Genomic DNA, 22833 nt, shown 5'->3' with positions numbered 1-22833 from the left:
TGGCCCCTCCCTTCCATTGGGTGTACACCTCCTTTTTAGCTAGGAGACGTTCCCGGATGCTTTTGGTGAGCTATGGGGGCTTTTGCGCCCTCTTGCCCCCTTTGATCCATGTTGGAATTACCTCCCTTTGGGCTTGGAGGATCGTCTCCTTAAGGAACAACCACTCTTCTTGGACACCCGACTCCCCTCCCCTCCAGAACCTCAGTGTCTCCCCAACTATTCTCCTTACCTCATTGAAGTCCACCCTCCTGAAGTCCAGGGCTGCTGCCTTGCTGCAGGCCTTTGCCACCTTGCGCTAGATGAATTCCAGCAGGCGATGATTGCTGTTGCCCAGGTGGTCGAACACCTGCAGACCCCTCACCAAGTTGTCTCCCGTGGCCAGGACTGGATCCAACAAGGCGTCTCCCTTGGTGGGGCTGTGCACCTCCTGGGTTAGATGGAGGTCCTGTATCTTGGCTAGGAACCTACGTGAGCAGTCAGACCTGGCTGACTGCTCTTCCCAGCAGCTGTCTGGAAAGTTTAGGTCACCCATGATGACCACATCCTTTGACCTAACTGCCTCCATGGGCTGACTTAATTCCCGGTCTAGCTCTTCCCCTTGGTTGGGTGGTCTGTAGTAGACCCCCACCTTTAAGTCCCTTTCCCCTCAACTTCCTTATATTCTAACCCAGAGCACTTTAGTGTGCCCCTCCTCTGACCCAGTGCTACTCATTGAGGGTGTGTATTTCTCCTTGACGTAGAGCGCCACACCCCTACCTTTCCTCCCTGTCCTATCCCTCCTGTACAGCCTATAGCCCTTGATATTCACCGCCCAGTCGTGCGTTGGGTCCCACCACATTTTGGTGAGCCCCACTATGTCTGGGTTGGTGTTAGCTAGCAGGAGGGTAAGTTGCTCCTGCTTGTTCCCCATACTACAAGCATTAGTGTAGAGGCATTTGAGGCCTCCTGAAGATGCATGCACTGCCCCCCTAATCTCAGTACTACCCGGGCCCCTGTTGCTTACCTGGGTATTCGTTCTGCTCATCGTCGGTCTAGGCTGGGCTGTTCTTGTGGGGGACGTTTGGTTTAGTGGTCCAAGGCTTCCTCTTCTTCGCCTTCCCTCGACAAGCCTAGTTTAAAGCCCGCAGGCGTGCCACACATTAAGCCTGCGCCTTCCCTAAGTGCTACTCTGAACCTTTTCCCCTGCCAAACTGCAGCTCTGTTTTCTGCTCCCTGCCCAATCTGCCACAGTGATTCTGCCTCCTCCCCAACCTGCCATGAGCCCCAAACAGAAGTTGCTCATATCACTTGTGACATGAATGCCACAGGTTGGCCACCCCACTTTAAATAATCCATTAAGAAAGACTAGGGAAAAAAACATTCAGTTTAGACAGTATATTGATCGCCTCAATGAGGAAGCTAAATTCCTTTTCCACTGCTGGTGCATGGAAGGTCTGTGGACTGCCTGGAATATGGGATAACTGGCTCAACAGGATGCTACCTATTCCCAGTGAAAGGAACTTCAGTAGAGGCCAAATTACACTAAAAAGACTTCCAACCTTGTGATCTTCTGAGAAAACATGAATTCATGCAACCTGTTTCCACATTTATTTTGTAAAGTACATTAATTTTGTACCAGTATCTTGGGTGATTCAGCAGAAGGGAAAACAGTGTATGTAGAATGTAATGTGCTATCTCGAGGCAGACAGGTAACCTCAAAAGTATACCAAGAAAATTGGTAAAATTGATATTGTGATATAAAGATGACCTCTCTCTCTCTCTCTTTGGTCTCACAGGCCACAAGAGTCTATAACCATCTTAACTAAAGCCTTCCATTACTTCTTATCTTTTGCAATCTCCTTCCATCTTATGCATCTTTGCCTATCCCTTGCAGATCAGTTTTTTAAATTATCTTCCCATCTTTGTCTTGGTCTACCTCAAGGTCTGATACCCTCCAGCTCAGCTTTCAAAATCTGCCTCATGTCTCTCATGGGCAAAAAACACATAATAAGGAAAGAGCTGACACTCCTAACCAGTCCTTCTTTGCCAGTTTAGTACTCCAGAAGAGCTCAGCTCCTACTAACCCAGTGCAAATTGGAGAATTATAAATATGTTACAGACTTCTGTAGGCTAAATGCTGAAAACATGTTTCTTTACTTATTATTCTGAACCTAATGGATTTCAGAAAGCAAACTGTGTAGACCAACTCATATTATTCTGCCAGCAGTACCTGCTATTTTTGATGCTCTCAGTAAATTATTTTCATGGTGTACAACCATTGCCAAAATTGCTATGGCTCTTCCATATAATATAGCACCTTTTCTTAAAAACAAAACAGAAGTAATAGTCTCAAACAGTAGATGCTGAACAAAAGGTGGTGTATTTTTTAAATAAATGTTATTTTAATTTTTTTAAATAAATGTTATTTTGAGTTGGATTCTGTTCAAAATGGATTTCTGTAAACAAGAAATCCCTCTTTTACCTCTGGAAGGAACAGTGTTAAACCATACAATGCTGTTTTTATCTTAGGATGTTTCAAAATGAGAACTTTCTATAGCTTTTCTTTCCTGAAGAAGGAAGCCATAATCTGATCCACTGTTCTTCTGCCCTTGCTGTATTTTTGATAGAGGCCAGGCAAAATAAAGGCTTTGTAATGTCTTGCATGTAGCAGAGAGATAGAGACTAGGCATGGCGAGCCTAAACAGTGGTCACCATCTTTCCTGCATACTAGGCATGTCAACACGTGCATTTACTGCGCGGTAACTTACTCTGCAGTAATTTACTGTGCAGTAAACAGTTTTTAGACTGGTGCCTACACATGTAGGTGTTACAGAGCAGTAACACTGTGTATGCACCAACTTGGAAGTAAAGTCACTCCCAAATCAGTCCACACAAGCAGGGTTACTGCGCAGTATGGCATCTATACATGCCTTGCTGTACAGTAACTACTCGGGAGTAAATTTGCTACCTACATCATCATGCAAGTAGCAAATTTACTCTTGTCAGCATAAGTGACCATAGTTACTGTGCAGTATGAGTGCACACATGTAGATGTGTGCCCGTACTGCACAGTAATTTTTTATTACTATGCAGTAACAGTGCACGCCCACTGTGGAGTATCATGCTCTGGCAACCTTTGCAACTTGCCTACAAAGAGGGACTGCAAAGGGCAAATAAACCAGAGGAAAGTGTCACAGGAGTCTAGGCAAATTCATTAGTCAGAACTCCTGGGTATAATTAGAAAATGCTACTGTAACTTTTTGGGCTGTATCCCTCATATACTACTTCAGCTAATCACCAGGGATCTGGGTTTCCTGTTCGTGATGGAAAAAACATTGTAAAACCCAGATTTTTCTCATTTTAAAAACCTGGATTTTCTCTTTCTTAAGGAGAAAAACCCAGATTTTCTCCTTTAAAGGAAAAAAAAATGCTGGTTAATGCAGAAGAGTTCCAGCCTGCAAGAGACTGGAGGGATCAGGAAGAGGGCAATCAGGCACCATACAGCATGGAGGGCAGTCAGACAGAGGCCACCAGGCAGCCTGGAGAGCAGCTTCTGCAGATAAATCCGGGTGGCAGTGGGAACTGAGACCCACATAGTGAGGGAGGGAGGGAGTTGGGCAGGACTGGGGATGGGGCTGCTGCCCAGCCAGGGGGTTGAGGCCCAGGGCCATGTGTGGCTGCAGGGTCCAGGCAAGAAGTGGGACAGGGCCACAGGTGGCTGGTCTGGGGAACTGGCTCCCTGCAGCTGCACACACTCCCTGGGGAGGCATGGGGGGCACATGATTTGTGCACAGGGCAGGATGGGCTGCCCACTACAGACTCAGGCTCCCCACCCTGCTGCTCTCCCCCTGGGGCTTCCACGGCCCAACAAGTGGGACCCAGCATGGTAGGGCAGAGCAGGGAAGCTTGATGCTGCCGCCACTAGCCCTGCACTGCCATAGTGAGGTGCCCCCTGCCAACCCGGCAACAGCAGGGGGCACAACCCCACACCTGCTGCTGCTGTATAGGCAGGGGGCACCTCATCATGGCAGTGTGGGGCTCAAAGCAGTAGGGGGGGGGGCAGTTGCAGGTGGATCCGCATCCTGGTGAGCAAAGAAAGCAGGGAGAGCTCTGATTTTCCATGATAAAAAACCCAAAATCAAACACCAAAAATTATAGGTATTTAGAATTGATTTTACTATGGTGATTGAGGCACTGGTGGGCTTTCAAATTACTTAAAAAAATTAAATATATCAATAAAACATTACATTCAACTGATACCTATATGTATATATAGTAGCGTTTCATTTTAATTGTGGATTTGGGGGAGGGGTTAATCAGAGAATTCGCTATTTTTGATCAGAGAAATTGTGATTTTTAGAACGGGAAAACCAGGGTCCCTGCTAATCACCATTAGTCAAGCTGTGGATGGAGCAGGATTTGGCCCATAGTTGGAAATGAACTTATAAATAAATTATTTCATGCATCACTAACCACCAGCCTTTACATTGCTCCATCTCTAGAAAGTGTTCATTAATAAATGGTGTTTTATACGTGTCTCCGGCTGTTTCTAATTTGAACTAACTTTGAAATGTATCTGGACTTGTGCTGTTTTAAGCAGGTCAAATCTGAGATGTGAACTACAGAGTTGTATGAAAGAGAAGTAGGTAAATGAATAACAGGTTTCATCTTGTATTGACTATACAGTGCTTTAGACAAGAGCTGCCCATCTTGGGGCCCACAGGCCAAATGCAGCTCCCAAAGGGTTAGCACATGGCCCCTAGGCTCCTCCTACGGTGCTGCTGCCCCCACCACCCTGGCAGCTTAGGTGGCCTGTGTCCAGGCTCCCTCACCCACCCATGGCTTCTGCTTCCTACCTCCACTCCTGTGGCAGGAAGTGCAGAGTGGGGCTAAGTGGCAGGAGTGCTGGAAATCCAAGCTGCCCACATGAGACAGGAACTGTGAATGCGTGACCAGGAATAGGCCTGTGCTGCATGGGCTGTCTGCACAGAGAGGTGGAAACCAGGCTGCCTGGGCTGTACATGCAATGGAGAGATGCCAGGTTGAATGCATGGTAGGGAAGAATCAAGCTGCCCAGAACGCATGCACAGCAGTGGAGGAGCTGGGTTGCATGTGAAGAGTCAGGCTGTCCAAGCTGCACATGGGGCAAAGGACAGTTAAGCCATGGAGGCAGCATGTGCCATGGAGGAGAGCCTGGTTGCCTAAGCAGCAGGAGATCCCAGAAGTCTGTGATCCATGTGGCATACCCTGCCATCCAGAGGCTGGACAGTCCTGTTCTAGACATTACTATCCAAGTTCCAAAGCTAACTACTTCAGAATTGTCCTGGTCCTGTCAAGTGTGGGGATAGTATTACACAGCTCTCCCACCCATCATGGTGGGGGCTGGGCTGCAGTCTCATGTGTCAATTGTGATATTACAACAGGGCTGATTGTGGCACAGACACCACTTCTGTCCTCTCCCAGGCAATGACGCTACTGGGAAAAGGCTGTTTGGTTACTGATCAGTGATCACCGAAGCACAATTTATTCAGAACAAAATTACTTAAGAGAAAATGGACTTACCATTTTTAGGCTTGCCACTCTTTGGCTGAGGGAACACACCTTACTTTTTCAGACTCTTCTACAGGTGCTCTCTTCCCCTGTCAGCCCATCCCCCCTTGATACATCACAACAAGTGATATATATCCACACAAAGGAATTTTAAAAATTATGTAGTGTTTTTTTCAACTCGAGTTCCCATATGGCAAAATAAAGCTTTATTTTTTTTGCTGGAGATACTCAAAATTAAGACTTTCCTCGACTGTCTTGTAACCGTCTCCCCTCGGATGTTTGTGCAGGAGTGGCTTATCTTGATTCATCATTTTGCTTCGCTACGTGTTTCTCCGGCCTTATAGCCATCTGAGCTAGAACAATACATTCATAGAGGAAATCCTTAAACTCCAATGAACAAAGAATTTCATTTCACTCACGCTGTCTCTCAGAGTTCATAAAATCACCAACACTTTTGGATTATACAGCAATTACACATGTCAGTTGCAAGACATTTATTTGATTGTTAAAAGTAATCACTGAAACTGACAAGTTAACTCTGCAAAAAGTAATCAACATTTGAATGAAGACTGCATGTGCAGTGGTTCTTCCAAAGCTGTATCATTTCTTTTCTACTATATGGAGCTGTTAGTCTTAAGAGGACCCAATCATCCTAAAGATCAATGTGTACATCTCCCCTGCCCTACAAGAAAAGGAAGGGACAGGCTTTCATGCCTGACTGCCAAAAAAGGAAGCGTACACCCAGTGGAAGGCAGGGGCTATCACCAAAGAGGAGTATACCTCCACTGCTCAGGTCTCTAGTGGGGCTGTTAGGAAAGCTAAGGCAGATACGGAATTATCTGCTAGCATCAAGGATAACAAGAAGTCCTTTTTTAAATACATAGGGAGAATGAAGAAGGCCCCGGGGAATGTGGGGTCCCTGCAGGATACGCTAGGCAATCCGGTGGTTGCACCAGAGGAGAAAGCAGACCTCTTTAACAATTTCTTCGCCTCTATTTTCTTGTGCAGGGACTCCCCTACTGAGAGTCGGGACGGACTCGGGAGAAACTCCACCAAGCCTAGGGTCAGGGAGGACCGGGTTAGAGAACTTCTGGAGGGGCTGGACGTGTTCAAATCAGCAGGGCCAGATGCTCTCCACACCAGGCTGTTGAGGGAATTGGCAGGGGTTATCGCAGGGCCTCTGGCACAGCTTTACAAGCACTTGTGGAGCTCTGGCCAGGTGCCGGACAACTGGAAGAGGGCCAATGCGGTCCCCATCTTTAAAAAAGGGAAGGGGGAGGACCCGGGCAACTATATGCCCGTTACTCCTACTTCAATCCTGGGGAAGCTCTTTGAGAAGATTATCAAGGAGCACATCTGTGAAGGGCCAGCAGCGGGGTTGATGCTCAGGGATAACCAGCATGGTTTCATTACGGGCAGGTCCTATCAGACCAACCTGATTGCCTTCTACGATCAGGTCACAAAATCATTGGACGCAGGTGTCACAGTGGATGTAGTCTTTCTGGACTTCAGGAAGGCCTTTGACACCGCCTCCCACCCCATTCTCATTAAAAAGCTAGGTGACTGTGGCATTGATGCCTACAGTCAGACGGGTTGCAAATTGGCTGAGGGGGGTCATACTCAGAGTGGTGGTAGACGGGTCATTTTCGACCTGGAGGGAAGTGGGCAGTGGGGTCCCCCAGGGCTCGGTCCTTGGGCCCACACTGTTCAATTTCTTTATTAGCGACTTGGACGGCAGGGTGAAGAGCAGCCTGTTTAAATTCGCAGACGACACCAAGATTTGGGGTGAGGTAGGCATGCTAGAAGGGAAGAACAGATTACAGCAGGACCTGGACAGGTTACAGGGGTGGGCAAAATGAGAATAGGATGGGATTCAATACTGACAAGTGCAGGGTGCTGCATTTGGGCAGTAGGAACCTATAGGCTGGGGAACTCCCTTCTCGAAAGCATGGTAGCAGAAAGAGATCTTGGAGTCATTATTGACTCCAAGATGAACATGGGCCAACAATGAGAGGACATGGTCAGTAGGGCTAACCATACCTTGTCCTGCATCCACAGATGCATCACAAGCAGAACCAAGGAGGTGATCCTCCCCCTCTATGTGACACTGGTCAGGCCACAACTAGAATACTGCGTCCAGTTCTGGATGCCACACTTCAGAAGGGGTGTGGACAGTATTGAGAGGGTCCAAAAGAGGGCCACTCGCATGATCTAGGGACAGCAAGGCAGATCCTACGAGGAGAGGCTACGGGACCTGAACCTGTTCAGCCTTCACAAGAGAAGGCTGAAGGGGGACCTGGTGGCCGTCTATAAACTTACTAGGGGGGACCAGTGGGGTTTAGGAGAGACCTTGTTCCTCCGAGCGCCTCCCGGAGTAACAAGGAATAACGGCCATAAGTTGCTAGAGAGTAGGTTTAGACTAGATATTTAGGTTTAGACTAGATATTAGAAGGCACTACACTTCACAGTCAGGGTGGCTAGGGTCTGGAACCAACTTCCAAGGGAATGATGATGATGGCTCCTACCCTGGGGGCCTTTAAGAGGAGGCTTGACATTTACCTGGCTGGAGTCATTTGAGTCGATCTCTCTCCTGCCCGGGGCAGGGGGTCAGACTAGAAGATCTACAAGGTCCCTTCTGACCCTACATCTATGAATCTATGCAACATCTCTCCCCTGCAAGAGTCATAAGACATAAATAACCTATTTTCAAAGGCTGGAAGGCAATGCTCTGTAAATAGCTAGACAGGAGTTGCTGTACCAGTATAGTTCCAAGGAAACAGAGGAATGTCCTAGACTAGTGATGCTCAACTTTTTGGCCCCATGAGCCAGATGAGTGATGTGGGGCCTGTTTGTGCGCTGAATCAAGCTCCGCACACCAGCACTGGACCCCAGGGGCCTGGCACCATCACCTCCCTGCCCCATATGCAGAGATTGGGTCCTGGGAGCCCAGCACCTCCACCTTATAGCCCTCCTGCATGTTGGGATTGGGCCCTGGGGCCTAGCATTGCCCCCATCTGTCCCTGCATGCTAGGATCAGGAGCAGTGTGGAGGACCTAGGGCTCTCCATGGGTCTGGAAATTTGGCAGCAGGAGAATGGATCTGCAGAAAGCCCTGCAGATTGCATGACAGTGCAGCAGGCTGGATCTGACTCTCAGGCCATGGGTTGAACACTCCAGTACTATACCCAAGACAAGTGTTGAGGTACAAGACGCTGCCTGGACTACCACAGCTATTTTGAATTCATTTGGCTAATTTCTCTAGAAGCCAATACTGAAGCCGAAGAGAGAATAGAGAAAAATTTTGTCAGGGGCATCTTGAAATTTTCCTCCCCTAAACTCCTCCATCCAGGTTTACTTCCAGGGTTAAAGGCTACATCTATTATTGTAATGTGTTAACAAAACAAAAGAAACCTCGGTGCATGGTATTAACTAAACAGTGTACAGACATGCAGCTACATCTTTTTTTGCTGAGGGTGGAGCGGGGAGTTGAGTCAGAGTTTGTTTGGATATAATGAATTACTATTCAGATTATTAGATAAATAGCCATTTATATACACTTCACAATGCAAATAAAGAGGATTAGACAGGTAAGTATCTTTTAGAACAGAAGATCTAGTAATCCTATCTGGCCTTAAAATCTATAACCCACACACAAGCACGATCATCCCGTTCCACAACTCTATCTCCTTGCTCTATCCAAACAAATAGCTTCCTATACGCATCCATATCTTTCTGCTATAAAGCCAAGGTGAAAAGTTTCTCTCATGTTTTCTTTAAGCTCTTTTAAATATCACAGCAGTTTAAATAGTCCTATCATCCTAACTGATGTCAAAGCAACTTTATTATTTTCCTTCAAATTACTCCTTAAACTCTCATCAAAATGTCTATAAAGCTGGGCTACTGAAGAATTGAGCTCATTGCCTATCATGCTAACCAATATCCTCCCATAATTTTCATATACTACCCCCAATGTCTTCACTCATACATTTATTTAATAATTAATGAATTAATACTTTTATTTATGCTCTTTAGGGTGGGGGAAGGGCTTAACCATAATATAATTGACTTTCCACAATCAGTTGTTACAATTACTCTTCATTAATTCCAAACGTAGACAATTTTGTTATGACTGGGATGAGTTGGTGACAAAGACAGATAATTTATGAAAAAGACAAAAAGACAGACACTGCACTTCCAGTGACTGAAAGCTACAATGGTACAAAGTTTAGGTCCTAAACCAGCACAACTCCATTCCCTCTACCACCACCAAAGCAAAACAAAAAGAAGGAACACTAAGAAGTCATTATTAGGTGCAAAACCTAATGTACCTTAGCCTGTTAAGTTCAAAAACTTTAGAGACATTCATTCAGACCGTGACCTTGTACATTTGTTTAATTCTATGCCAGGGGTAGGCAATGTTTTTGGCTGGAGTGCCAAACCCCACCCCGGCAACATCTACCTTACAAGGTGCTGGAATGCTGGCATGCCAGAAAAACAAAAGTGGGACAGGGGGTACATGGCAGGATGAACTACATATTGATATAGTTAATAATCATAATTTTTTTGTTTTTACAGTAAATACCAGGTTTTCTAAAAAATTTAAACCTCATGACAATAAAAAAGTGCCATATACTACCTTTGTTGATGTATATTCTTTTTTTCTTAAGCATGTTGTGATGAGAGAAAAAAGAGGAAAGAGAAAGAAAAAAGAAAAAAGAAAAAAAGAGAAAGAAAACCAGAGGCACGCAGAGAACCAGACGCACGCGCATGTACATGCACACACAACCACATGCATGAAAACAGAGAACCAGAAACACACACGCAAACACACACAGAACAGATACCTGCATACACACACCCCCAGAACCAGACACGCACATACACGTGGCTGGGCTGCTGGGTCACTGGACAAACTCGATGATGCCTCAGGCCCCTGCAGTCCTCTGTGCTTTAGGGAACTGGCCCCTGGGCTACAGCACAGGCCACACGAGGCCCCAGCCCAGAGCCTGCCCATCAGTCAGCTGCAGGGGCGACACTGGGGGAGGGGGACTTGCAGGGGCTATAGCCATTGCAAAGTTCACCTTAGCACCCCCGCCATGGCCACCCCTCCCAGCTCTTCTGCTGCCCAGCCACCCCCCACAGCTGAGCTCACAGAGGTGCAGTGCTCCCAACAGGAGCAGCACAAGCCTCTTCCTGGTGGGGGGGTTGGGCTGGGCTCAGAGCTGGCTGAAGTGGGGCGGGCAGCAGTGCTGGGAGAGGTGGAGCCTTCAAGCCCAGCCCTGACCCAGGCCCCCTACTAGGAAGGAAGAGGCTGGTGCCGTCCCTGCTCTGGAGCCCTGGCATCAGCTCTGTGCCAGCGGGTGCATGCACACCTCACAGCAGATGGCTGGGGAGGGGCCTGAGGCAGCACAACCCCAACCCCTCTCCTGCCATCTGCTCTGAGACTTGCATGCAGTTGCCAACAGCACAGACCTGATGCTGGGGCTCTGGAGCCCGGCACAGCTGTTTGTAGCTGGCCTGGGCTTTGGGCCACTGCAGCAGGCAGCGGGCAGGATGCAAACAGCTGTGCCAGGCTCCAGAGCCCCAGCATTACCCTCCATGTTAGTGGTGACTGCATGTGCACCTCAGAGCAGACATCAGGGGAGGAGCCAGGGTTGTGCTGCCTCATGCCCTCCCCTGCTATCCACTCTGAAGCACGTATGCAGACATGCAGACACCAGCAGTACAGAACTGATGCCAGGGCTTCAGAGCCCAGTGCAGCTGTTTGCAGCCTCCCAGCTGCAGCTTGCTCCAGCTCTGGATAGCTACTGCCGGTCATGCAGCTGAGGCTGCTTGCAGCCTCCCAGCCGCGTGCTGGGAACAGGCCGGGCTCCACAGCTGGCAGCAGCTGCCCAGAGCCCAGACTGGTAGTGGCATGCTGAGCAAAACAGCCTTTTGTGCCATGCTCTGGCATGAGTGCCAGGGGTTGCTGATGCCTGTTCCAAGCAGTAAGTAGACTCAGTGCTGTTTAAGTGAACTTGAAAACAATATTTCAAATAAACAGGTGTAAACACATGTAGAAAACAGGTCCATGTCACTTAATATTACTTTTAATTCAATTTATTTAAATAGGATAAGGCTACTTAAAAAGAACTCTTTACATATAAAATTTACATTACATTAAACATTGCTGTACTTAAGTACAAAACCTGCACAAATGTTTAGTAAAAGGGAACAGCACACAGTATTATAAACACCCATTCTTACCACTTTACAGCATTCAGAAGTGCCTTTGATTCCACAACAGTGAATGGGGAACTCCTGTCATTCATATCTAATGTGGACTATCGCTGACATTTTCAATACAAATAAATTTTAAAAGGTTAATAAGCTTTCAAATAAACAATGACAGCATCTCCAATGAGTCAATTAAGTCACCAAGAGGATTGCATCAAGTTTGAATTTAACAGTGAAACTTTAATATGGGTCAGACATAGCTTTCATAATATTACTTTTTGAGTACTGACACATTACTACCTACCACTTACGCACAAAGTGGGTTTAACAGGCTTCATCATATACCACCGAACTTAACAGGAGCTTTATGACGTAGGATTGGATCCAAAGTCTTATGTCACATGAACAACAATCCAGATAAATCCACTTGGATTAAGAAATCCAGTAATTTTATTTTATAATGTCAAAAGAAGGGAAGAGGCAAAACATTGTTTAGAGTAGTGGTTAGCGACCTTTTCAGGTTGCAGGCTGGAATGCCCCAGCATGGGTCTGAAGCTGGCAGTTGGGTGGGTACTAGGAACCAGATGCCACTTCACTCCACAGCAGCACAAGCAGAGCTCCTGTGGTCACTTCTCCCCACAGAGGCCTGGGGAGAAAGCCCTCCCCACTGCCAAAACCCCACATTCACAAGCCAGATCAAATGGCCCCATAGGCTGTAGGTTGCTAACCCCCGCTTTAGACCATATATCATATTCTCTCAATGTCGTATTTTTTACCTCCTTTCAAATGGATCAATAAGTGAAGGAAGTGTGGGCTTGTATTCCACAGGATTCCCTTATGTTTTACAGACAGTACTGTAATTAGGAAAACAAGAAAAAGTTGCCAGACATACACACACACACACACACACACACACATTTTATACATACATTTATATATACTGTGGGTGTGGATAAAAGCATGGCACTAATCCATTCATTAATTTTGTTCAAAGATTCATACCAACAGATTCTCATAATGTGCTTCATTCTGTGCCTTTTTATCTCAAACGTCAATAAGAGAAACTTCAATTTGAAGTGAGGATGTCACACAGTTCATCTCTTATTACCAGCTTACTTTTTAAGTGATATAAAATTCTATGGTTTTGTTTTGTATAACAAAAGCAATGCATTTCTACAGATTAAAACCTGTCAATGGGATGGTTTTACAGTCTATCATTTATGTAGCTACTTTTCCAAAGCTAAGCAGTTCGGATGCACAGTCTCAAACCACCTGGAATCCCAACAACTATATTAGGTACTTAGCCAGGATGTAACCTACAAGACAGATTCTGCTGGGTAGCATAAAATAGTAACATTTATAAGCCCATAAAAGGTGTTCTGTAGGGACATGCAGGAGATGAACTATTGTATGCTTGAGAAGTCAGAAGCTGATTTTTTAATATCTTGTAACACTACCACCTTTTAAAGGGGAAAATGAACCATTCTCTGTGCAAGACAATAAACACTCTTAAGGTGACTGGTGAGAATATGATTCCGGCTTTATATCAGGGAGCTTGTAAACCTGTAAAATTTCACAGCAATCTGAATACCTGTATAAAGAAAAGCGTACTTAAACTGTTCAAATATTACTTATCTGTTCTGAAATATAGGCATGATACAAATGTATTTCCACTAATTCATGGCCATGTTACATGCTGGATTTTTTTCTTTGCTTCCGTAGGTTTTAGGTCATTCTGAAATGAAAGAAAAATAAACTGATGTCAGATATGCATAAGACAACATTTAGTGTACAATATCCAGATCTAGTATACTTTCAGTGCATTAGTGAATAACTACAGCAGTTTTATGCTGCCATCTTGTGGAGGAACTGAAAATACTGCAAGTTTCCCCTAGAGGTAAGAAATAAAAAAATAAATACATAAAGGCTGATAAAATTTAAACTTTTTGTAAGCCCATTACATGCAGTCTTGGCTTTGGTAGTCCACGTGTAATTTACCAGAAGTATTCTTCACAAAATAAATAAATAAATAAAATGCAATTCAGAAACAGTTCCAGAAAAGCAATTTATAATCTAAACTTTAAAAAAGTGTTTTTTGGCAAACCTGAGGACTATTTGTGACAACTTAGTACATCTCAGCCATTGAAAAGTTGTATAACAAAGTTTTAAAGGTCAATTGGCCACAGATCACACAGACAATTTAAAGACCAAGACTACACCTTGAAAGCAAGCAGCAGCAGAATGCCCTTGGAACAGCTATTGCCCCGTACAAGAAATCTAGTGGGGTTTTGCAGTAGCAGAATCATTTGCCAAAGACCAGCGTTAAAAAGGTTTGTTACTAATTATTAGCTTTCCCAACCTAGTGCTTCCCACTTGTTGAAAATTCTAGGCCACTTTAAGAATACAAAAACCTGTGTTATTGTCAAAAGGTTACATAGCTTACTTACTTGTCAAAAGCTTACTTCAGCAAAACAGGAACCTCTCACCACTTCAGAAGATACAGCCACCTTAACAGATAATCTAATAGTCCTCATCTATGGCCCCATAGGCCAGATGAGCAACTCAGTACCAGTCCACAGACCAGATCTGCCTCATACCACCAGATCCAGCCTCATGTCCAGATCTGGCCTTGCTTCCCTGATCTGACTTGCGTTGCACAGATCCCGCCTTGCCCCGTGTACCCAGTCTAGTGCAAGCTGGCCTGCTGGGCTTCCCACAGGTCCAGAAATTTAGTAGCAGGGCAATTACCATTGCCATTGCGCCACCCAATTTTCAGGAGTGTGGGGAACCTGGAAGGCTGGATAACAGGACTCCATGTGCCACATCCAGACTGTGAGCTTTCATTTACATCACACCCTTCATTCCACATAGTATACACGTGCAATACTTTTGCACACAGCCATAATACAACTCCCTCAGCTGGAACATGGCAGTTGCTGAACAACGAACAATACACAAGAGTTCAGGGCAAGAATTCAAGAACATTACACTTCCAAACTGAAGCTGTATGATGAATCCAAGTTCTGTTGGCAAACCCTTAAACACTGTCTGGAATTAGATAAAGCTGCTTAGTCTTGAGGGTACCTACATTCCCTTCCTCCCCTCCTCCCTAAAGTTTGAAGCCACTGATTAACAAATAAAGTAAAATTAAACATTCATTCATTCATTCATTCATTACAGCCCAATTTAGCAAGATCAATAACCATCTGCCTAAATTTAGACATAGTCAAATACTTAGGTACCTAATTGAATGAAACCAAATCTAAACTGTAAAGATACTGACTAAGCATATCAAAAATACAGAACACTGAATATCAATTTAAACTATACAAATATTCAGTGGGTGACGAAACATCTAGACATACTGCACTACAGCCATGTACAAATCAAAGCTATTTAGGTTTGGATATAGTCAGTATTTAGGATACTTCTAAAGAATATTGAAGTAATGATATCTGCAACAGGCAGCACTCTTCTGATTAGATCAGTACAGAGCCAGTTGCTTTAGTATGACTTCAAAATATTGCTTGGTAAGCTGTCTTTCAAAACAAAGAAAAATATTCAACAAAGATTCTGTGGAAAACTTCATATTCATTAATTCTGCCATGTTTAGAACAGAAATAACTTTTTTTTTTGGTTTCTTTTTTTAGAATGTTTTAAAATCTGTTACAATGAGGCACTATAAGGGGCATGCATTTAAGACAGCAAAAATATAACCTCATGTCCTCAAATACCTCCAAGTAAAAAAGTATTTTCCATCTCCTTCCATGAAATCTTATGCACGGTTGTACAAAATATGACCACATGTCAGTAGAACGTGAAGTAGTTCTTTGAAAGGGACACTGGCTGATAATAAATTTAAATCTTTTGAGCTCTTTTGGGATAAAAGTTGTTAGACAGAAACCTTACACCTTACTGCAATGCATTAGAAAATATATACAGAGTTACCTTTGAAGCAGCTTCTGGCCCCTGCCCTACAATGGACTGGCTTTCACCAAGACTCAAACAATCACTCCTTGGTCAGAGTTTAGAACCATTACTCCAATTTCATCTTCAACCTGTCAGCTGCTATCAACTGTTGCCCCCTCTTCTCTTCCAGTCCTGTTACCACCTGTCCTTTTCATAATTCAGACCTTTCTTCTTCACTAATCACTCCTTCAGAATCCCACAGGACAGATATGTTTAATCCTTCTTTCAGATTTCTGAGAGGATTCCAAACTTAGGGACAGCAATGTCCTTCCTTTCACTTAAACCTGTAATGTTCACACATAACTGTCTAGATTCTCACATGAAGGCAACGACAATCTTGCTGATACTTCCTACAAAGTAGCTCTAAAAATGGTGCCCTCTCATTCAAGTCATACAGCAAAGATTATGCTTGAGCCCCTTACCTTGCTTCCATTACAGCAAGGGTGATAAATGGAATCCTGCCCTACTCATTCTAACAATTTAAAATGTTGCAAATAAATAAATAAATAAATAACTTCCTTAGTCAGCTGCTGGGAACATTTCACACTTCTTTGCATTACACTCTGCGCTCTTCTTTCTCCACTGCATTAAGCACAATCCATTTGTCTTCACTGCTGAAACCACTCTCACACTTCCATACTATTCATCTCATACACTATTTCAATGAGAGCTCCTGCTTCTGGTCCTCCTTGTAACACTGGCCTTCCATAACCTTTCATTAATGTTTCAAACACATGACTGCATTTCTTCCATGCCAGCCTTCATGAATGGAAGGAGTTATCTACAAACACCAAGGCCAGCTCCTGTTACTCTTCAAATCCCCGCTTAAAATTACTTTGTTTAATCATGATTAGAGACACTGATACTACTATAATCCAGAACATTAACCCACCATATAAAATAATCAAGTAAAATTAAGATTAAATTATACAGGTCTAAAAGAAACACTATACATTTGTCTGAGGCACACCTGCATATTTCAGTGAAAAATTGTAATAAGGTATACCCACTGCTGTGTCACATACATACCATTGATTCAGATTCTTCCTTTGGAGCTGTTCTTTTTAATTTCACAATTGTAGCTCCTGCTACTGGGGTCATAGGCGATACCTTTAGACTAGCCAATACATTGCTATTAGTCACTGGCACACTGTTCTGTTCTGCCTCATTATTCCTGGTTTCTAGTTTAGCGTCCTGTGATAAACTGGAGGGTGAAATGTACGTTGAGGCATTTGAAGGAACTGATAGTCTCCTAACAGTATTGGTGGTGCTTGCTGTTGGGGGAGGTTTTAGGCGATCAGTGGCTCCATTTTCTGTCTTCTTCACCTTTATACTTGTACTTGTTGAACTGCCATCAAATACAATAAGTGGTCTCTTCCTTGATCCTTCTACAGTTGTGACACTGAAAATACAAATTTTAAAGTTCTCAGGAATACAAATTAGATTATCGAGAGTCAGTAAGTGCCTCAAGGGCCGAGCTATAAAAAAGATATAGTTCAAAAATGTGCTCTCATCCTACTTCACAATATTTAGTAGATCCAAATTCAGATCATAACAAACATCAAACTAATTAACAAAAAACTAATTCCAAGCAATGACATATTCATTACGACTGTAAAATTACTTTGACATTATTTTAGGTAGAGTTGTACCAAGAAATGCAGTACTGTTTCAGATTTCAAAGAGTTAAGTATTTAAAGAGATGTAAATTATATAAGTTAAGATCCATACGTGTTTTGGGGAAAAAAAAAACTAAATCTACATTTACTCTCAGTCCTAATGGTGACAAAGTCCAAAGGACTATTAGTTAATGTTCTTGTATCTAAAATAATTTGTTCCTGAGCCAGGGCACTAAACTGATTATTTCTGCTAGAATAACTAGTGTTTCTAAATCTATCAAAAGCCAGGTCGGATCTTTTTTCATTATAAGAAATAAATTATAGAAGATGGACACTAGGATGTTATTTATATCAAAGAGTTAAGATCAAGAAGGAAACAGCCTAACAGACAAAAAAGAAAAAAATAAGGAAAGTATTAATAGTTGTTCCTTTGCACAAGACATCCAACATGAAGGGATGAATTTGATAAAAGAACCATTGTACTTAGTGAATTTATAAATTTACAACATTTAATTAATGATTTGCAGTGTCAGATATCGTTAATTGTGCATTTGTGACAATTTCATGAAAACCTAATACTGCTATTTTTCAACTACAGTGGTATAATATCAGAGGCAATTGAACACATTAGTTTAGACCCTATTTTAGACAAACACATCTTTACTAACAAAGCAACAATGAGAATCACTGGTATCAGGCCCAGTCTACATACTGTCATGTTTTAAAGCCACATTGTGGCAGCCATCTGACTCAATTACAACACCATTACATCAGCAACTAAATGTGGAGCTGCTGGTAGCTTTAATATCCTAAAGGTTCCAGAGATCTGATTTGTGGTTTTGATGATAAAAGATAAAGTTTCTTTAAAAATGAAATTGATAACAGTTCAAGAATAAACATATATCTTGCAGCCATAGAACAATAGCAATTAATATCATATCAAAGCTCTGCTTCAGGTTTGCTTTTCATATATTTATTGCATGCATTAAATCAACAATTAATAAGTCAAAGTACATCACTGAAAGAGTCTAAGGCAATGAACCTGCACACAATTTGAAGTAAACCGTAATCTCTATTGCTCACTCAGACCTTTTTCTGAAAACTTCCTCTCAACACCTATTCACCAATATCCTGACCAAACACATTCAAATAGCAGAAATGCATAAAGCCTACTTCCAAGGTATCACTGTGCAAAAATTCTTGTTTCAATCTCTTTCCTTAACATAAAGATAGAACAGTTACTCCTCAATAAATTACTCTATCAAATACTCTCTCAGCCAACCGGGAGTGTTGTATTCAAGGGCTACATACAACTTTAAAAGCACAATTATTTGGCACTGATTCTTGTGCACAAAGTATAGTATATTTGAAAGGTTACAGCACTTTTGTTCTTCTCAAAAATGACAACAAGCTATGTTATATACAAACTTTCCCAAGAAACATTAAGACTCTACAAGGGATCTTGGGATTGCAAGAATGACCAGCCTCAACAAAATGGGTGGAGAGTGCTACTAGCTTAGCTTATCTTAGTTTAGCCAAGCCTACACCCTGGTAGTTTGGGTATTCTCTTAGGAGACTAGGGGTAAATTTAAACCAAGGTCTCTGACAGCCCAGGAATTAGAGCTCTCACCCAGGTAAACATAACATGTAAAAACAACTCTTTTTGCCACCATGTTTTGGGCTAAAAGTGCCTGCTGTGTATTGTGATGAATTCAATACTGGCTTTTAGGCACTTAAGAAGTTAGCCATTCTGAGAATGGCACTCTTGGTTGGACCCAAGCAGAATTGTGGTGCTTCAATATCTTAAGTCCCTTATTTTTTTTTTTTGACCTGGGTCTAGATCTATTTCTCCTGTCAATCAAGGAACTGTCTCAATTACTGCAAAATTCAAGTTTCGGTTCAACAATTTCTAACCTGTGATATTGTTTAGATTACCTGCTGAATGCAAACTAAATGCAAATTCCAGTTTTGTCCTCCTGAGCCTACAGCTATCCCAAAACAGTAGAGAGGTGTAAACTGTCAAATAAATTCTAGCCCCAACAGTTTGAACAGCTGTACTGTGCTTGAAAGACCTCTTCCAAGTCTGGAAGATTGGGGGAAGAGTTTTTTCTTCCAGGAAGCTCCAAACAGGCAACCCTGTCTCACCCCTAAAGTACCTCTACACTGGTTTGGGGCATGGCTGGTAGACCCTAATCCCACCATACCAAATTACCCCTTGGCATGGCAGCACGCAACAGACTCAGGGAATTGATTGCAATAGGACAGAGAGGAGAGAGAGCCTTTTTATGGGCTCCCCAAATGCTGCTACACTCTAGATAGAGAGGAACCGCATTCTATTATAAGGAGGCCAAGAGCTGCCATGAAAGAGGGGACATATTCACTCCTAAGAGGTCTGTGAAGTCTCATCTCACCAGGATGTTAAATAGGCATGTCTATACCATTCTCACAAAAATTCTGAGAAGCAAATGTCATTGAATCACTGCATGCAAAAATGTCTTGTATCACTACTGGAACCATGCCAGGCGCATCCAATGCCCATCTCAAAAGCAAGCTTAAGACAGCATCCATGAATGAATTACAAAAAGCAACCACGCAACACTTTTCTGCAAGTGGTACATATGGATCAGGAGCAGGTAGGTGTAGCTTGTTTCTTGGCAGCAGTCTCAGGATCACCATGAAGACAATACAGACAGCCAATAATTCTGAAGTTTTCTCCGAGTATGTTTTTGCTGTACTTACTAAAACTACTTTATGTCCAGAACTTCCAAGAAGCTTCAGCAGCTTCCTTTCAACTCATTTCCAAGTTCTTTGTGCATTAATGCTGGCAGTAAGATGGTCAATTTTTTAGATAGCATACTGTTCAAGTCTATGTTGAGCACTGAACTACTAAAGTGTCTTAAAATGACTAATGATTAATAAGGGACTTATAATGATTAATTTGCAACAAGTACTCAAACAGTAACTGGTAACTTCAGCATACTGTGTTAATAAAAGCAACTTTAACACTGCAGCCCTCTAGAAAATAAACAGTAGTAATCTAAGTAAGTCTACAGACTTTTTCCAGTTTCCATATATGAATTACTTTTTATCATAACATGCCTACGCATAAAGCAAGTTCCACTTGTAATGATTAGAAAAGGACACACAACATAAAACCTGTAAAATGTTGCTGTTATGCAAGAACTTCATGTTATGGCAGAACAAGGCTGAGATATTCTTGAGAGGTTTGTTGATGTATTTGTTTGCATATCTGAACCAAAAAAGCAGTTCCTGTTGACAGCCCTTTCAGAACACTACCAATGCCCAAGATCAGTTTCTGCATATTTCAAGATGCAACTGGAAAGCAATATTTGTCAAAATGCTTTTATAACCTTGTGTGTACAGAGAAAATAGTGACTGAGATATTTTGACAGTGGTGAAAGTGTTACATAAGTTACTCATAAGAATTTGTTTAACAGATTCTATTAACGCAAGTAACAGATCTGTTTTCAGCCTTGCTAAACTCATTTACAAAAGTGACCAGTTGTACTATACTGGAATGAATAACCACAATCTCTAAGTTGATCTAGTTGTTTCTTTAGGCATTCGTGTGAAGTTGAACCTCATGCAGGTCCTGAACAAGCAACACAATGCATGGGGAGGTCTTTCTAAATCAACCACTTTGCATGGGTGCAAAGAACTGTCCATTCAGATACCATCACAGATTAGAAACACGAGAACATGAAGTAAAATAAAACCCAAGTTTTAGACAGCTTTATTTTCTGGTCAAATAGTATTTATAAAGGCCGTAAGCAAAAAACAACTTTAATGAAAAGCAGCTTCTGTTTATGTCCAATAAACAAACCTTTGTGGCAAATCAAAATCACCATTTCCAACTGCTATGTTTGCGCACTTGCTAGGTACAGCTACTATTATGTAATTAACTGCCAATGACCTCATGTTTTGCTACTGAATGCTACCACATAAGAACAATGTTTACTTATAAAAATATTAACGATCACAAGTATCAAGCTTTCCCATCTCCATCTGAAAATAGGAATGACTGTTTCTTTATGATGTACTTTGAGAGCTCCTGTAGCTCCTATCTACACCAAAAGCTAAGTATACAACACATAGCAACACTGAAACTGAATGTTATGCTAGGGTAATATACTTTGACACACACCCTGACACAAAATGGAATTTATCGCATGTCATCCTCTACAAATGCTATATGGTGTTGATAATTGGGCAGAGAAAGGCAAAACTAACTGCAAATTACCCCAAAAGCTATCCAGGAGCTAAAAGAACAGCTAAATTACCTCTCTCTCTCACTTTTCCATTCATTTTGTTCTCTTTTCTTTTCCATCACTTTCCCCCATCTACTTTTTGGCAAGTTCCGCTGAGGCAATGGTATGGCATGTTGAATATAGAGATCTGTAAGACCATCTTTATCCATCTTTACATCATTTTCAACTGGTATGTTCTTCTGTGGAAAGGAAGAAAACTATTATTATGAAGCGAAAGCTTTTGAGCAAAGTACTTTTACTCACAATTCCTTTTTCAATAGTCAGCGTAACGAATACTTGACACCACATTATGTCAGAGAACCACATTATGTCAGAGAACACCACCTTAAGTCAGAGAATCACAGAAAATGAGGGGTGGAAGGTACCTCAGGAGGTCATCGAGCCTGTTTACAGCAGGACATTGCCCAATGTTATCATCCCAGCTAAGGCTTTGTCTACCTGGGTCTTAAAAACCTCTGAGGAGCCATTCGTGGTAGATCATTAATAGCTGAATAATGATAATTAATAGTTGAATAACGGTTCTTAGGATCCCAGGCTGTACCTTCAGGGACCCAAGTGCAGGATCAGAGTTCTGCTTAACCTAGAGACTGCTTCTCTGACCCCCTGATGCTTAAGCAAGATGCTTAATCTCTACTCAAAAGAGGATTTACTCAGAAGAGAGGTGAGAAGGAAAAGCAAAACAAAACAGAAGCAGACCAACAGCCTACAGGTTTTGGGGAGAGTGCCACAAATTAGCCTCCTCAAGCACCACCCAATTCCCTTTCCCCTACCTGATCTGTTGCTTTCCTCTGCTCCCCACCCTATCTGCCGTTGTGTTACCTGCCCGCTCCCCAACCTGCTTCATGCCATGCACACAGAGGCTGCCTGTGCTCCAGGTGGCACCTGGCCACCCCCTGGGCCGGCCCGTCAGGGAAACCAATTGCGATTAGAGGCCTGGAGAGCCAGACTTACAAGGAAAGGCTGAAAAAGGGTCATTACAGAGAGGCTAGAGATGGACTTTTCTCGGTGGCCCCAGGAGACAGGACAAGGAACAAGGGCTCCAGCGGCAGCAGGGGGAGCTGAGGCAGGAGATGAGGAGCTCGCTGAGCGAGAGCAACGGCGCTCGGAGCAGGCTGCCTCCAAGGGCTGCAGCATCCCCCCCTCCACCCCCAGGCAGCGTCCGGCCTCGAACCTGCGGCTCGGAGCGCCCCCCCCCCCACCACCCCAGGGCCG

At 43.2% G+C, this 22833-nt stretch overlaps 1 protein-coding gene across 1 annotated transcript; it reads right to left on the bottom strand.

The window, feature by feature from the left end:
- Nucleotides 1–11605: 11605 nt before the first annotated feature.
- On the bottom strand, nucleotides 11606–21927 carry CUNH2orf49 (chromosome unknown C2orf49 homolog). The gene is made up of 4 exons (XM_006029074.2): nucleotides 21865–21927; nucleotides 21634–21800; nucleotides 16743–17115; nucleotides 11606–13479 (listed from the first exon to the last, which is right to left on the bottom strand). Exons 1-4 carry the CDS (start codon nucleotides 21925–21927, stop codon nucleotides 13423–13425), a joined length of 660 nt encoding a protein of 219 aa, XP_006029136.1. The 3' UTR covers nucleotides 11606–13422.
- Nucleotides 21928–22833: the final 906 nt, after the last annotated feature.

The sequence above is a fragment of the Alligator sinensis genome, unplaced genomic scaffold (genome assembly GCF_000455745.1).
Source record: "Alligator sinensis unplaced genomic scaffold, ASM45574v1 scaffold335_1, whole genome shotgun sequence".
Lineage (NCBI taxonomy): Eukaryota > Metazoa > Chordata > Crocodylia > Alligatoridae > Alligator > Alligator sinensis.
The sequence above is the reverse complement of the archived record's forward strand: the minus strand, read 5'-3'. Positions and strand labels throughout refer to the sequence as shown.

Coding starts and splice junctions, on each gene's coding strand:
- CUNH2orf49 (XM_006029074.2), bottom strand. CDS start 21,927: ATGTGGTTCTCTGACATAATGTGGTGTCAAGTATTCGTTACGCTGACT. Junction 21,801..21,864: donor TGACTATTGAAAAAGGAATT/GTGAGTAAAAGT, acceptor TCCTTTCCACAG/AAGAACATACCAGTTGAAAA. Junction 13,480..16,742: donor AGGAAGAATCTGAATCAATG/GTATGTATGTGA, acceptor CTTTCATTTCAG/AATGACCTAAAACCTACGGA.